This window comes from Nicotiana sylvestris, chromosome 1 (genome assembly GCF_000393655.2).
Source record: "Nicotiana sylvestris chromosome 1, ASM39365v2, whole genome shotgun sequence".
Lineage (NCBI taxonomy): Eukaryota > Viridiplantae > Streptophyta > Magnoliopsida > Solanales > Solanaceae > Nicotiana > Nicotiana sylvestris.
In genome coordinates, this window is record NC_091057.1 from 133,400,434 (window position 1) to 133,416,897 (window position 16,464).

At 38.8% G+C, this 16,464-nt stretch overlaps 1 protein-coding gene across 1 annotated transcript; it reads left to right on the top strand.

The window, feature by feature from the left end:
* Window positions 1-13,942: 13,942 nt before the first annotated feature.
* On the top strand, window positions 13,943-15,010 carry LOC138874607 (golgin IMH1-like). Its single transcript, XM_070153356.1, has 3 exons — window positions 13,943-14,089; window positions 14,183-14,701; window positions 14,816-15,010. The coding sequence occupies exons 1-3, from the start codon at window positions 13,943-13,945 to the stop codon at window positions 15,008-15,010; spliced, it is 861 nt and encodes a 286-aa protein (XP_070009457.1).
* Window positions 15,011-16,464: the final 1,454 nt, after the last annotated feature.

Here is a 16,464-nt window from a genome sequence, read left to right on the forward strand (position 1 = left end):
TTTTGTCACCATTAATGCTATGACAAAATTGACGCTTCAATTGTCACTTCCATTTAATACTCCGTACACGTATCTTTTTCAATTTTCCATTGGTTCTACAGTTTTTGTAGTCTTTTTCAAGGTTTTTATGGTTCCACTATTTATGAAGTGCCAGTTATCATAATTGTGATCCTTCCTTCACTGCACTTTTACCTTTGGCGGTCGATTATCAATATAAATATAACTTCTTCCCTTGTCTTTTACCTCATAAAGTTTTACTGAACACTTAATTTCTCAATTCCTTGTTTACTTCTTCTTTACATCATTCCTCTTCGCTATGTCTTCACCAAACTCTCACCCTTGAGAAGTCTCCATTGTAGATTCTTTCCCCAATGCCCCTGTTAGGCATAGAAGGGGAGGTAGGCTTCGTAGCTTAGGATCTACTCGAGGTGGTTCGTCTATGCCTTCTTCTAGTTCTGGTCCTTCTTCCAGAACCAGAGGTTCCCTTTCTCACAAATCTTCTTCTAGGAGTAAAGAACCTTATGAACCATTACGCGAGCCTTTAGTAGAAGAGATAGTCCCTACAGAATTATCTTTTTACCGCGATAGGGAATCTCTTAGAAACCAGATTTCCGCTTTAGATCGTGTCGATACTTACCCCACTCAAATTATAGAAGTTTTGACTCTTGTGGTTCGTAAGGACTGTCATTAGAGTAACAATTTTCCCATTATTATCCCTAATCCGAATCAGAGAATAACTTCTTATTTAACTGGGTTTTCTTTTGTTTACATATACCCTTTTACTTTAGGGTTTAGACTAGCGATTGACCCAGTCATTCTCGAATTTTGCCATTTCTTCAACGTCTGTTTGGGCCAAATTGGTCCGATCATATGGAGGGTTGTTTTCTGTTTAAGGCATTTAGCCACTAAAACTGAAGTTCCTTTTACTTTCCCCAATTGATTCATCTTTACTCACCTAGGCTTTTTTGCAATGGTGTTTTTACACTAGTAGCCAGGAGTAAGAGGGTTTTGGTGAGTCCCAAAGATGACAAAAACCGCGGCTGGTATGCCCGATTTGTTGCTGCCCCCACTGTTTGTTTAGTGGGTGAGGATAATGTTCCCTTACCTGAGAAGTGGAATTTTGCACGTAAGTCTTTTAACCTTCTCGTACCTTATTCCTTCAAGTTTGTCAACTTCTCTAATTTTGCTTTTGTTGTTTTTTTAGCTACCATGGGAGTTGTGAGGAATGTTCCCAACATTCGTTGTTGGGTAGATAAATTGATGAAGATCACACCGATGGACGGTAGGTTTTGGAAAACACTTTCTAACCGTTTTAGTTGGAAGGTAAAGACTCATGGTAAGAATTTATATTTTGTGCCTTTCGTGTCTATATTCTCTTTTATTGCTCTAATTTCTATCCTTCTTTTCGTTAGGATTTGCTATTCGATGAGTTACTGCTGAAGCAGTTGTAGTTTCTCATGTTTCCTTGGGAACCCGTACTCCTTCAAGAACCCGTATCTCTCTAGAAAGAGCCCGGGAAATAGTTTTGGGTTCTTCTTCTACAAAAAGGAAAGCTATAGAAGGGGAAGACTCTGAAGAAGAGGGAGATGAGGGCTCCCTGGTGACAAGGTCTCGAGTTAGGAAACGTATCGTCTCTTATGACGAAGCTGAAGTGTTGGTTTCTCTTACCGAACCTGTTGAAACTCCAATAACAATTCCTGACAATGACGTCACTCCCCATGATACTCGTGAGTCTATTGACCAACTTTTCATCAGCGGATTTGGCCGTGAAGATGTAGGACCTATTGTAGACGAAGTACCCTTATCTTCTTTTCCAACTCCCGTGTTTGTGGTTCCTTCCTTACCGGCCCCAGCTATTTCTGTTCCTTCTTCTACTACTTTCACCTCTTCTTCGGCTCCTCCTTTGACTATTCCCCCTCCTATCGTTCATCATACAGAAGCGAGCTCTTCAAGTAGAAGTGTCGCTATGAGGCAGGTAACTATTAAAGTTCCTGCCGAGTCAGCCTTTTGAGAAAGTCAGGTTAGGCAGATGTATGGTTGGAGCCTTTAATCGGCCCAATTGAAAAAGCCAAGTTGGAGAGTCATTGTTCCCTGACTTTAATGAATGATATCGTACATGCTACTTTGAAGGTACTTTCCTTCTCTTCCTTTTTTGCTTTATAATTCGACTATCTTTGAGGATTCTTACTTCCTTTTCCCCTTTTCAGGCCAACCTTATTGGCACAGAAATGATGAAAAGAATCACCCCCTTGGAGAAGATAGCACGTGACTCTCAGTCGGAAGCAATCAATTGGAAGGAGCAATTTGAGAGTACACAGATTAATATAGAAGACTTACAAGAGAGCAAGAGTACCTTAGAGCAGCGAGTGCGGGCTTTAACTTCAGAATTGGTAGTTGCAAAATCTTCTCAAGCCAAGCATAAAAAGACAAAGAACGTCTCGAGTCCTCCTTCTTAGAGCAACTATCTAAAGCTAGTGAAGAGATCAGAGAGTTAAAAGCTCTTTTGGACCAAAAGGAAGTTTATGTTGGGGAGCTCGTGCAAAACTTGACTCAAGCACAAGAGAACCTCAGAATCTCTGCTGATAAAGTGCGTATTTTAGAATGCTCCCATGCCTCTCTTCAAGCTTCCCACAACTCCGCCTTGGCTGAAAATAAAGAGCTAAAGAATGAGATCGCTACTTGGGAAAAGGATTATGAGATCCTTGAAGAAAAATCTGCCGTCGAGACAAGTTGGGCATTTTTGAATTCTCGTCGTGATACCCTACTTGAAGCTGGTCAAGAAAACTTCAACCTGGAGTCGGAGTTAGCTAAGATCAACGAAACAATTGAAAGGCTCAACAAACTCAGGACTTCCCTTCTCCCGTGGCTGAAGCTCCCGTGAATGTTGAAGCTGATATGGGTATCCCAATTCTTTCAAGCCCAATCGAATTTGTTGTTGCAAGCCAAATTGAAACCACATATGTTGATGTAGATGCCCAAATTGAACCCACTGTTGTTGATGCTCCTACTTCGGTTCCTCAAACTTCTCACTGACCGGTTTCGAACATTCTAGTGATTTTGCTTTTGTTTTGGAAAACTATAATCAGACCCTTAACTTTATTTGAGGGTTTATTTTGAAGTCGTAAGTCCCCAAGTCTTTTATGGGGCAATCTATATAAACAATCTCGTAGTTTTATGACTAAGTTTGTCCTTAGTCTTAGATTTTTACATCTTAAGAAGTTCTTAGTGTTATTATTATAAACTTTTGTTTTCTTTATTCTTGCCTTAATTTTTAAGGACTTACAAAATAATTTGCATTTTTATTCTTCGAAAATGCTTTTGTTATCCTCGTGACTAATTAATTTGAACATGAGTTTTATAAAAGAGGGCCCTTTTATATTTCGACACTTAATGAAGTAGATGTCTCAACTTCATAATGGTGTTAACATACGATAAAAGAAATAGGAACACATATGTTTCTTTGAAATAAATTTGACAAGTTGTTATTGGAACTTATAATACTTTACATGTATTTGAAGTACATCTATAACTTTCTCGTAATTGTTTTTCTTGTAATAGATTTTTACAAAAGAGGAGTAATAGGTACGGGGTTTTTCCTTATAACCCATTTTAGCATATGGCCTTTACCCTAATTCCCTGACTATAATGAGGTTTTTTCTCTTTAGCCTCAGCTCGTGGCTCCATCTCGTAACTTTTACTCTGCACTTGACTCTTTTAGGCTTGATTTTCCGTCAATCTTATTTGCCTTCTTTATACACATGTCTATGTATATCATGTAGTCTCCCAAGTGTTTGAGTGTTGAAGTATGAAGCCTCGAGCACTTGATAGTTCCTCTCATTTGGTCCTTTTTCCTGAAAAGGAAAAACATACGGGACTCGGAGAGGCGATTATAGATGAAAACTGCATACCCCGTATTTATTTCTATCAGAATAGTTGTAACCCTAGGCCAGGAATTTTAGGTTACTTTGTGTGCCTTATAGGTCATGACTCATCATTTAGTACGAGATAGCTTTTTGCCTATCATCTAAAATCGTTAGTAAAATTTTAACAATTCAAAAATGAAATATAAAATGGTTATACCTCACTGTGGGTTTCCCTTAGAAATAGTATCTCTTCAAATGAACAATATTCTAATGTGAAGGTAGTACCCTGCCATCCATTGTTTCCAGTTCATATGCTCCTTTCCTTGCAACATCACGAACTTTGTAGGGTCCTTCCCATGTTGGACATAATTTTCCTGCGTTAGCTGCTTTTGTAGATTGAAAAACCTTTTTAAGCATGAAGTCCCCAATTTTGAAGAACCTGAAGCGTGCTTTTCTATTGTAGTATCGTTCTATGACATGCTTTTGTGCTGCCATTCTTATTAGTGCAGCTTCTCTCCTTGCTTCGAGTAAATCTAGATTGACCCGTATCTCCTCGTCATTAGATTCTTGTGTCACCTGCGTGAATCGGGTACTCGGTTCTCCTATCTCGACTGGAATTAAAGTTTCAGTTCCATAAACCAATGAAAATGGTATTTCTCTCGTACTAGTTTTCGCTGTTGTACGATATGCCCATAAAACACCAGGTAGCACTTCTGGCCAATTCCCTTTTGACTCTTCTAATAGTTTCTTTAAAATTTTGATAATGACTTTATTTGTTGATTCTGCTTGCCCATTACCCACTGGATGATAAGGTGTAGACGCTATCCTTTTAATTTGCCAACTTTGAAGGAATTCCGTGATCTGAGCTCCTATAAATTGAGGGCCATTATCACATACGATCTCCTTTGGTACGCCGAATCAACATATGATATTCCGCCAAATAAAATCTCTGACTTCCTTTTCTTGCACCTGTTTGAATGCACCTGCCTCCACCCATTTAGTAAAATAATCAGTGATAACAAGCAAAAACTTTACCTGTTTTTTGCTTGTGGTAATGGACCCATGATATCCATTCCCCATTTCATAAATGGCCATGGCGCAATGACTGGATGTAATAATTTCGCAGGTCTATGCATATTATTACCGTACCTTTGGCATTTATCACATTTGGCCATGAAACTTTCCGCCTCTTCTTCGATTTTAGGCCAGTAATAACCTGCCCTAATTAAGGTTCTTACCAGTGATCTTCCACCTGCGTGATTCCCGCAATGTCCCTCGTGTATTTCTCTCATTACATACTCTATTTGCGAAGGTCCAAGGCATCTTGCTAAGGGACCACTGAACATTTTACGATACAGATTGCCTTGTTTTAAGCAGTACCGAGTAGCCTTTCTTCGAAGCGCATAAACCTTTTTCTTGGTATTAGGGACGATTCCATACTGCAAAAAAGCAATAATTTCGTTCCTCCAATCCCAGGTTAAGTTATTAAAATTTACCTCATTCACATCAGGATCAAGAACTGAATGAAATAAATATATCATTGAGGCATTTGCATCATTTTCCACATCGGCTGCAGATGCGAGATTAGCTAGGGTGTCTTCTTCAAGATTTTCGTCCCTGGGTATTTGTCTAACTTTTTAATTTTGAAATTGTTTTATCAATTCCCGTACCTTTTCCAAGTACTGCTGCATCCTTGCTTCCCTGGTTGTATAAGTCCCTAGCATCTGATTGACTACGAGTTGTGAATCACTCTTGATTATAATCTGATTTATGCCAAGTTCTAAACCTGCAATCATAGCCTCATATTCTGCCTCATTGTTAGTTATGGAATGACATTTGATAGCTTGCCGAATGGTTTCACCAGTAGGTGGTACCAATACGACCCCTAAACCTGCTCCTTTTACGTTACATAAGCCATCAGTGAATAAAGTCCAAGTTCCTAGGTTAGCTCCATTGAACACCTGCAATTCTTTTTTTGCTTCTAACTGCATTCCCTGGCTAAAATCAGCCACGAAATTAGCTAATACTTGTGATTTTATAGCAGTTCTAGGTTGGTATGCAATTTCGTATTCACTTAACTCTATTGCCCACATAGCTAACCTACCTGATAACTCATGCTTATGTAATATGTTACGTAAAGGGAAGGCAGTTACTACAATGATAGGATGACATTGAAAGTAAGGTCTTAGCTTTCTAGATGCCATGATTAACATAAGTTCAAGTTTTTCTAACTGAGGATACCTCGTCTCCACATCTAACAAAGATTTACTTACGTAATAGATAGGGGATTGTTTACCTTGTTCTTCTCGGACCAAAACAGTGTTTACCGCCACTTCCGAAATAGCAAGGTAAATGAGTAGTTTTTCCCCAGCCTTTGGTTTTGCCAGCAAAGGTGGATTTGATAAGTACGTTTTCAAATTCCTAAGTGCCTGTTGACATTCCTCATTCCATTCAAAATGATCCTGCTTCTTAAGGGCTGAGAAGAATTTAAAACACTTCTCTGATGATCTAGAAATGAATCTTCCCAAAGCTGCAATTCTTCCGGTTAATCTTTGAACTTCTTTCTTGTTTGAAAGTATGTCAGGAATTTCCTCAATGGCTTTAATCTGTGTAGGATTCACTTCAATACCACGGTTAGAAACAAGAAAACCCAAAAATTTACCTGAAGCAAAGCCAAATGCACATTTTTCGGGATTTAGTTTCATATTAAATTTGCGCAAAATCGAAAATGTGTCAGATAAGTGTGATATGTGATCTTTTGAGTACTGAGTTTTAACAAGCATATCATCTATATATACCTCCATGGTCTTTCCTAAATGCTCTTGAAACATTTTGGTAACTAATCTCTGATACGTTGCACCTGCATTCTTTAGACCAAAGGGCATTACTTTATAACAGTAAGTCCCCCTGTCTGTTATGAATGAAGTTTTTTCTTCATCTTTCGGATCCATTTTAATCTGATTATAACCTGAATATGAATCTAAAAAATTTAACAGCTCGTGACCTGCAGTTACATCAATCAATTGATCTATATGTGGTAGTGAAAAAGAATCTTTAGGGCAGACTTTGTTAAGATCGGTGTAATCTACACAAACCCGCCATTTACCGTTCTTCTTTAGAACCACAATAGTGTTCGCTAACCAATTAGGATACTTTACCTCTCAAATGGAACCAATTTCTAGCAATTTTTGGACTTTTTCTTGAATCACCTGATTCTTGAAAGCTCCTTGCTTTCTTTTCTTTTGCTTCACAGGGGGGTATGATGGATCTTCATTTAGTTTATGAGTCATCACCTCTGGTGGTACTCCTGTCATGTCAGAGTGGGACCAAGCAAAGCAGTCAATGTTAGTTTTCAAAAATTCAATTAACTTACCTTTCATTCCTTGGTCAAGATTGGCTCCTACATAGACTTTTTTATCAGGCCATTCAGCAAATAACACGACAGGCTCTAATTCCTCTATCGTTGTTTTAGTATTTTCATTCTCTTCTGGTTCTTGAATGGTATCATGCCTTGAGTCTACATCTGTTTGCCCTTGTTCAGTCGAGGTTTGTGTTGTGAAGTCCTCAACTGCTTTCTGTGATTGCTATTTACCTTCATTTCTCATGCTTGTATTTGCAACGGAGTTGATAGCCCTGGATATATGTTGATCTCCACGAATTTGACAGATTCCCCATGGCGATGGAAATTTAATAACTTGATGCAAGGTCGAAGGAACAGCATCCATTTCGTAGATCCAGGGTCTCCCAAGAATCATGTTATAAGCCATCTCCATGTCTACTACCTGGAACTTTGTATCTTTGATGACCCCTTCAGCAAATGTGGTAAGTATTACCTCTCCTTTCGTGACAACACTGGAATTATCAAATCCAGATAGAGTATGTGTCTTTGGTATTACTCTATCTTCAGCTTGCATCTCACGTAATACTCTTAGAAAAATAATATTGACGGAACTACCTGGATCAATTAAAACTCGTTTCACATTAGTATCATGTACAATTAAAGATATTACTAGTGCATCGTTATGAGGGGTTAATACGCCGTCTGTATATGCATCATTGAATGTAATACTGTCTTTCTCTAAAACATGTCGCACCCGTTTTCCTTGGGTAATTGTTACTTTGGAAATTTTATTAGTTGCAGTATATGATATACCATTGACGTCTTTACCCCCACTTATAACGTTAACAGTTCTTTTGGGAGAAGGTGGTTTTGGAGGCTCCTGTCTGTTCTTCATGTAAGCTTGCTTGCCTTTCTCACTGAACAACTCAGTAAGATATCCTTGTTTTAATAAATGATCAACTTTACTTTGTAAGAATCTGCAATCTGCTGTTTTATGCTCGTAGTCATTATGAAAACCGCACCAATGGTCAGGGTTGCGCCTGTTTGGATTTGATCTCATTCCTTTGGCCACCGAACCTTATCTCCCATGCTTCTCAAAACAGCCACGAGCTCAGAGGTGCTGACATTGAAGTTATAACCACCGAATCTTGCTTTTAAATTTCTATCATCATCTCGTGACTCTTTGTTGTTTGCTCATTCCTGAATTTTGATGAAGAACCTAATTCTCTGTTTCTTGATCTATGATCATACCTTTGATTATCATGCTTTGACCATGAGTCTTTTCCCGAAGGTCCCATATAAGGCTCGTACCTGTTTTTACCGGACCTTTTTTCGGTCTCTGCCCATCTCGAACTTATCTTTTCTTCTTTTTGGAATTGCGGAACAGTATCTTCCTCAATCCTCAACTTCGTGCTATACCTGTTATAAACATCATTCCACGTTGTAGCTGGTAATTCTCGAAGGCTTTCCTTAAGTTTCCTCGTAGCTTCCGAACTCTTTTCATTCAAATTACTTATGAAAGTTATCGCTGCCCAGTTGTCAGGTACGCGTGGCAATGTCATTCTTTCACGCTGAAATCTATCCACGAATTCTCTAAGTAGTTCAGAGTCCCCTTGCTTGATTTTAAAATATCATCCATTCTTTTCTCTACTTTTTGAGCTCCCGAGTGTGCTTTGATGAAAGAATCTGCAAGCTCAGCAAAAGAATTTATAGAATTTTCGGGTAAAAGAGAATACCACGTTAATGCTCCTTTGGTGAGTGTTTCACCAAATTTTTTGACTAAACTGATTCAATCTCCCGCTTAGTCAAATCGTTTCCTTTTACACCCATTGTGGACGCAGTCACGTGATCTCGTAGGTCTGTTGTTCCATCATACTTTGAAATATCAGGCATTTTGAACTTTTTTTGGTATTGGGAGTGGAGCAGCACTTGGCTTACAGGGTTGTTGCAAATATCTATCCATATCTACCCTTTTGATTATGGGCGGCACCCCGGGTAACTGCTCTATGCGCTCACTTTGCTCCTTAAGCTGTTTCTGCAAGGTTAATACTAAATTTTGTAAATCAGAATTAATTACATTACCTGGTTCTCTCTCCTGTGATTTACTGGGAGTTCCACCGCTACCTGAATTAACAAGCCCAGAATGAGGGTTTTCCACAGTGTTATTATTTGAAGTAGGTGTGGGTGTTGCAACAGGTAACTGGTTAACGAGTGCCTCAACAGCTTTGTTGACCTGAGCAACAATTAATTTCTGCAAAGCTTCATCAACAACTTCAGCATTTTCAAATTGAGCATACTCATTTATTTGAGACCCATCAGGAGTACCTTCACGAGATTGCCATGGAGAGCCTTGCGGAGTAGGAACTTGAATGTTAATATTCTGTGGACCTCCCTGACTTTGTTGGTTTTATTGGTTTCCTGGGGTGTTGTCATTGTTAGTCGGCATAATTGATGCAACAAGGAAGGTTAAGTGAAAAGAAAATAGATTATCAGATTCCCGGTAACGGAACCAATTTGTTTAACCAAAAAATAGAATTTCAGTCAAAGCTAGAATTTAGAAGAACATGGGTTACTGATAAACAAAAGAATATGCAAAGAAAATTAATTTTGGGTAATTAGAGTGTAATCAGGAGAAAAAACAAGTAAATCAAAGTATATTCCGATAATATCTCTTGTCCCTACAATTGATCAGATACCTCCTTTTATAGGTATCTTGAAGATATGTGTTTTCCCCAAATCATAATGAGGCTACTATGAATAATTAAAGATATTGAATGCTACGTTACATAATCATTATAATCAATACAAATTCTCTAACGTATTCAGTATTTAATGCCTGTCAAATTCTGTATCTGTGCTCTTTACTATGGTCAGATCCATTCCTTTTGATTCTTGGATATAAATGACTTAAACAGGTATGGCCTCCCGTGCCTCTTCCTTTGTCCTTGCTTGTTTCTATTGTTGCTCGTGCCTCTTGACTAATTATAATTCTTTGACTATTTGACCAGTCCACGTGTCTCGACACATCATCTTTATATAAATGTAATTTTTCCCAATACACACCCGCTCTTTGGCATTCGTCACACCTCTTCACAAAATCACCCCCATCTTTGAACAAGGTTTGCCAATAGAATCCACAACTAAGAACTTTCAAGGCGGTCCTCACCCCACCGTGATGGCCACCGTAGGGTGAAGAATGGCAAGCCTCTAAGATACTCAATTGTTCTTCCTGTGGGACACATCTACGAATCACACCATCCGTGCAAATCTTGAACAAGTATTGGCTCATCCCAGTAGAAATCCAAACTATCCCGCTTGAGCTTCTTCATTTGGTTAGAAGAGAGCTCACACGGGATTACTCTTGTCACAAGGTAATTGGCAATATCGGCAAACCATGGCATATCATTCATTGACACCGCAAGGAGTTGTTCATTGGGAAATGAATCATTGTTCTCAAGGCCATCACAAGGCCTCCCCTCCTCCTCCAAACGGGACAAGTGGTCCGCCACTTGGTTCTCACTACCTTTCCGGTCCACAATTTCTAGATCAAACTCTTGAAGTAGTAACACTCATCACATCAATCTTGCATTGGAGTCTTTTTTTGTCATCAAGTACCTAAGGGCGACATGATCGGTGTGCACTATGACCTTGAACCCCATAAGATACGGTCGGAACTTTCCATTGCAAACACTATGGCCAATAACTCTTTTTCAGTAACCGTGTAGTTCCTTGAGCCTCATTCATGGTCTTGCTTGTGTAGTACATCAGATGAAATATTTTGTTAACCTTTTGACCCAAGACAGTCCCAAGCGCAACGTCACTTGCATCACACATGATCTCGAAAGGCAAGCTCCAATTTGGTGCGGTAATGATTGGGGTAGTGATCAACTTAAGCTTGAGAAGCTCAAATGCTTGCATACATCCCTTATCGAACACAAACTTTGCATCCTTTTCTAGTAGCTTGCACAAAGGGTTTACCACCTTTGAAAAATCTTTTATAAACCTCTGGTAGAACCCCGCGTGCCCAAGAAAACTCTTCACCCCTTGACGGAAATGGGGGAGGAAGCCTTGATATCACCTCTATCTTGGCTTTGTCAACTTCAATTCCACGCTTTGAAATCTTGTGGCCCAACACTATGCCTTCCTCCACTATTGTTTAACCAAAAAATGATATTTTAGTCAAAGCTAGAATTTAGAAGAACACGGGTTACTGATAATCAAAAGAGTGCATAAAAAGAAGTAATTTAGGTAACAAGAGAGTAATCAAGAAAAACAAGTAAACCAAAGTTTTATATCAATAGTATTTTGTGTACTTACAATTGATCAGATGTCTCTCTTTTATAGATATCTTGGGGATATACGTTTTGCCCAAATCATAATGAGGCTATTATGAGTAATTAAAGACATTTAATGCTACATTACATAATTATTATATTCAATACAAATTCTCTAACGTATTCCACATTTAATGCCTATTAAATGCCATATTTGCACTCTTTTCTATTGTCAGATTCATTCATTTTGATTCTCAGACATAAATGACTTAGATAGGTACGGGTGATGGGTTATTTGTATTCCTGCCCGTGCCTCTTCCTCTGCCATTTGCTCGTATCTGTTGCAACTCGTGCCTCTTGGTTAGTTGTAATTCTTTGACCATTTGACCAGTCTACGTGTTTCGACACGTATTCGACACGTCACCTCTATATTTAAATACAATTTTTCCCAATACAGATAGTCCCCCCAGTTTCCATTTATTTATCAGTTGAATATTTGGGAAGTGGATTTCATTAAAAGAGAATTTTTGTCACCATTAATGCTATGAAAAACTGACTCTTCAATTGTCGCTTCCATTTAATGCTCCATACACGTGTCTTTTTTTCATTAGTTCTGCAGTTTTGCAACCCTTTTTCAAGGCTTTTTACGGCTCCACTATTCACGAAATGCCAGTTATCATTATTATAGTCCTTCCATCAGTGCACTTTTACCTTTGGCGGTGGCGTATTAATATAAATATAACTTCTCTCCTTGTCTTTTACCACATAAAGCCTATTGAACACTTAATTCCTCACATTCTTCTTCTTTGCCATGTCTTCACCAAATCCTAATACTAGGATAGTTCCCATTGTTGATACCTTCCCTAACGCCCCCATTAGACATAGAAGGGGAGGTAGACTTCGTAGCTTAGGGTCTACTCGCGGTGGTGGTTCGTCTATACCTTCACCTAGTTCTGGTCCTTCTTCTAGAACCAGAGGTTCCCTTTCTCACAGATCTTCTTCTAGGAATAAAGAACCTTCTGAACCATTACGTGAACCTTTATTAGAGGAAATAGTCCCTACAAAATTATCTTTTTACCATGATAGGGAATCTCTTAGAAACCAGGTTTCCACCTTAGATCGTGCTGACGCTTACCCCACTCAAATTATAGAAATTTTAACTCCTGTAGTTCGCAAAGATTGCCATTGGAGTAATGATTTTTCCATTATTATCCCTAATCCAAATCAAAGAATTACTTTTTACTTGATTGGGTTCTCTTTTGTTTATACATACCCTTTCACTTTAGGGTTCAAACCAGCTATTGACCCAGTTATTCTTGAATTTTGCCGTTTCTTTAATATCTGTTTGGGTCAAATTGGCCCAATCATATGGAGGGTTGTTGCCTGTCTGAGGCATCTAACCAATTTGGCTGACGTTTCCTTTACTTTCTCTCACCTGATTCATCTTTACTCCCCTAGACTTTTTCGTAATGGCGTTTTTATCCTAGTGGCCAGGAATAAGAGAGTTTTAGTGAGCCCTGAAGATGACAAAGACCTTGGCTGGTACGCCCGATTTGTTGCTACCCCCACTGTTGGTTTAGTGGGTGAGAATAACGTTCCCTTCCCTGAGAAGTGAAATTTTGCACGTAAGTTTTTTATCCATCTCGTACCTTTTTCCTTCAAGTTTATCAACTTCTCTAATTTTTGCTCCCTTTTTTTAGCAACCATGGGAGTGGTGGAAAATATTCCCAATTTTTGTGGTTGGGTAGATAAATTGCTGAAGGCCGCACCAATAGATGGTAGGTCTTGGAAAACACTTTCTAACCGTTACGGTTGGAAAGTAAAGACTCATGGTAAGAGTTTTTATTTCATCTGTCATGCATGTATGTATTTTCTTTAGGGTTCTAATTTCTATCCTTCTTTTTATCAGGATTTTCTATTCGAGGAGTTACTGCTGAAGCAGTTGCGGCCTCTCATGTCTCTTCGGGAACTCTTACTCCTTCGGGAACCCGTATCTCTTTAGAAAGAGCCTGAGAAATAGTCTTGGGTTCTTCTTCTGCAAAAAGGAAAACTGTTAAAGAAGGATACTCTGAAGAAGAGAAAGATGGGGGTTCCCTGGTGACAAGGCCACGAGCTAGGAGACGCATCGTCTCTAATGATAAAGTTGAAGTTTCCCCTCGTCTTTTTGTTCCTCCTGTTGAAACCCCAGTAATAATTCCTGATGATGACGTCACTCCCCATGATACCCATGAATCTATTGATCAACTTTTCTTTAGTGGTTTTGGCAATGGAAGTTTAGGGCCTGTTTTAGATGAAATACCCTTATCTTCTTTCTCAACTTCCGTACTTGTGATTCCTTCCTTACCAGCCCCAGCTATTTCTGTTCCTTCTCTACTGGTTTCACATCCTCTACCACTCCTCCTTCAACAACTCCCCCTCCTATCATTCACCATACGGAAGCGGGCTCTTCAAGTAGAAGTGCCGCTATGAGGAGGGTAACCATTGAAGTTCCTGCTGATAGCAGCCTTTTGAGGAAGTCAGTTCAGGCAAACGTATGGCTGGAACCTTTAATAGGTCCAATTGAAAAAGCAAAGCTGGAGAGCCATAGTTCCCTGACTCTAATGAATGATATCGTGCATGCCACTTTGAAGGTACTTTCCTTCTCTCTCTTATAAAAAAAATTTATCTTTGGGATTCTTATATTCTTATTTCCTTTCCTTTTTTAGGCCAATCTTATCGGCACAGAAATGATAAGCACAATCCCTCTCTTGGAGAAGGTAGCACGTGATTCTCAATTGGAGGCAATCAATTGGAAGGAACAATTTGAGAGTGCAAAAATTGATATGGAAGATTTAGAAGAAGGCAAGAGCACCCTAGAACAACAGGTGCGGGCTTTAACTTCAGAGTTAGCGGTTGCAAAGGCTTCCTCGAGCCAAGCAGAAAAAGACAAAGAATATCTTGAATCTTTCATCTCAGACCAACTATCTAAAGCTAGCAAAGAGAACAGAGAGTTGAAGGCTCTTTTGAGTCAAAAAGAAGTTTACGTTGGGGAGCTCGTGCAAAGCTTAACTCAAGCACAAGAAGACCTTCGAGTCTCGGCTGACAAGGTTCGTGCTTTAGAGAGATCCCATGCCTCTCTTCAAGCTTCTTACAACTCCACCTTCGCTGAAAACGAAGAGCTAAAGAATGAGATTGCTGATTGGGAAAAGGATTATGAGACCCTTGAAGAAAAATCTGTTGTTGAGGTAATTTGGGCATTTTTGAATTCTCGTCGAGATACCCTAATTGAAGCTGGCCAAGAAAACTTCAACCTGGAGTTAGAGTTAGCTAAGATCAATGAAACCATTGAAAAAGCTCAGCAAACTCAGGAGTTCCCTTCTCCCGTGGTTGAAGCTCCCGTAAATGTTGAAGCTGATACGGGTATCCCAACTCTTTCAAGCCCAACCGAGTCTATTGCTGCAAGCCAAGTTGAAACTGCATCTGTTGATGCACCTGCCCAAATTGAGCCCACTGCTATTGATGCTCCTGCTTTAGTTCCGCAAACTTCTCAGTGACCAGTTTTAATCATTTGAATGATTTTGTTTTCTGTTTTTATTTTGAAAAATTGTAATCAAACCCTTAGCTTCATTTGAGGGTTGGATTTGGAAACGCAAGTCCCCAAGTCTTTTTGGGGCAATTTGTATAAATAATTTCATAGCTTTATGACTAAGTTCGTACTTAGTCTTCAGTTTTTAGATATTAAGAAGTTTTTCATGTTATTATCTTAAACTTCTGTCTGCTTTATTCTTGCCTTTATTTTTAAGGATTTATAGAATAATTCGCATTTTTGTTCTTCGAAATTGCTTCTGTTAATCTCATGACTAACCAGTTAAACATGAGTTTTATAAAAGAGGGCCCTTTTATATTACGACACTTAATGAAGAAGACGTCTCAACTTCGTAATGGTGTTACCATACGATAAAAGAAATAGGAACACACATGTTTCTTTGAAATAACTTTGACAAGTTTTGAATAATACTTTACATGTATTTGAATTACATCTATAACTTTCTCGCAACTGTTTTTCTTGTAACAGATTTTTTCAAAAGAAGAATAATAGACACGGGGTTTTTTCTTATAACCTGTTTTAGTACATAGTCTTTACCCTAACTATAGTGAGGTTTTTCTTTGGCCTTAGCTCGTGGCTTCATCTCGTGACCTTGTGACTTTTACTCTGCACTTGACTCTTTTAGGCTTGATTTTTCTTAATCTTCTTTGCCTTCTTTATACACATATCTGTGTATATTATGTAGTCCCCCAAGTGTTTGAGTGTTGAAGTATGAAGCCTCGAGCACTTGACATATTCTCTCATTTGGTCCTTTTCCTGAAAAGGAAAAACATACGGGACTCAGAGATGCGATTTTAGATGAAGACTGCTTAACCCGTATGAATTTCTATCAGGATAATTGTAACCCTAGGCCAGGAATTTTAGGTTATTTTGTGTGCCTTACAAGTCATGACTCATCATTTACTATGAGTTAGCTTTTTGCTTATCATCTAAAATTGTTAGTAAAATTTTAACAATTCAAAAATTAAATTTGAAATAGTGATACCTGACCGTGGGTATTTCTTAGAAATAGTATCTCTTCAAATGAACAGTATTCCAATGTGAAGGTAGTATCTTGCCATCCATTGTCTCCAGCTCATATGCTCCCTTTCCTGCAATATCACGAACTCTATAGGGTCCTTCCCATGTTGGACTTAATTTACTCGCGTTCGCTGCCTTTGTGGATTGATAAACCTTTTTAAGCATGAAGTCCCCCACTTTGAAGAATCTGAGGCTTGTTTTTCGGTTGTAATATCATTCTATGACTTGCTTTTGTGCTTGTCATTCTTATCAATGCAGCTTCTCTCCTCCCCTCGAGTAAATCTAGATTGACCCGTATCTCCTCGTCATTAAATTCTTATGTCGCATGTGTGAACCGCATACTTGGTTCCCCTATCTCAACTGGAATTAAAGTCTCAGCTC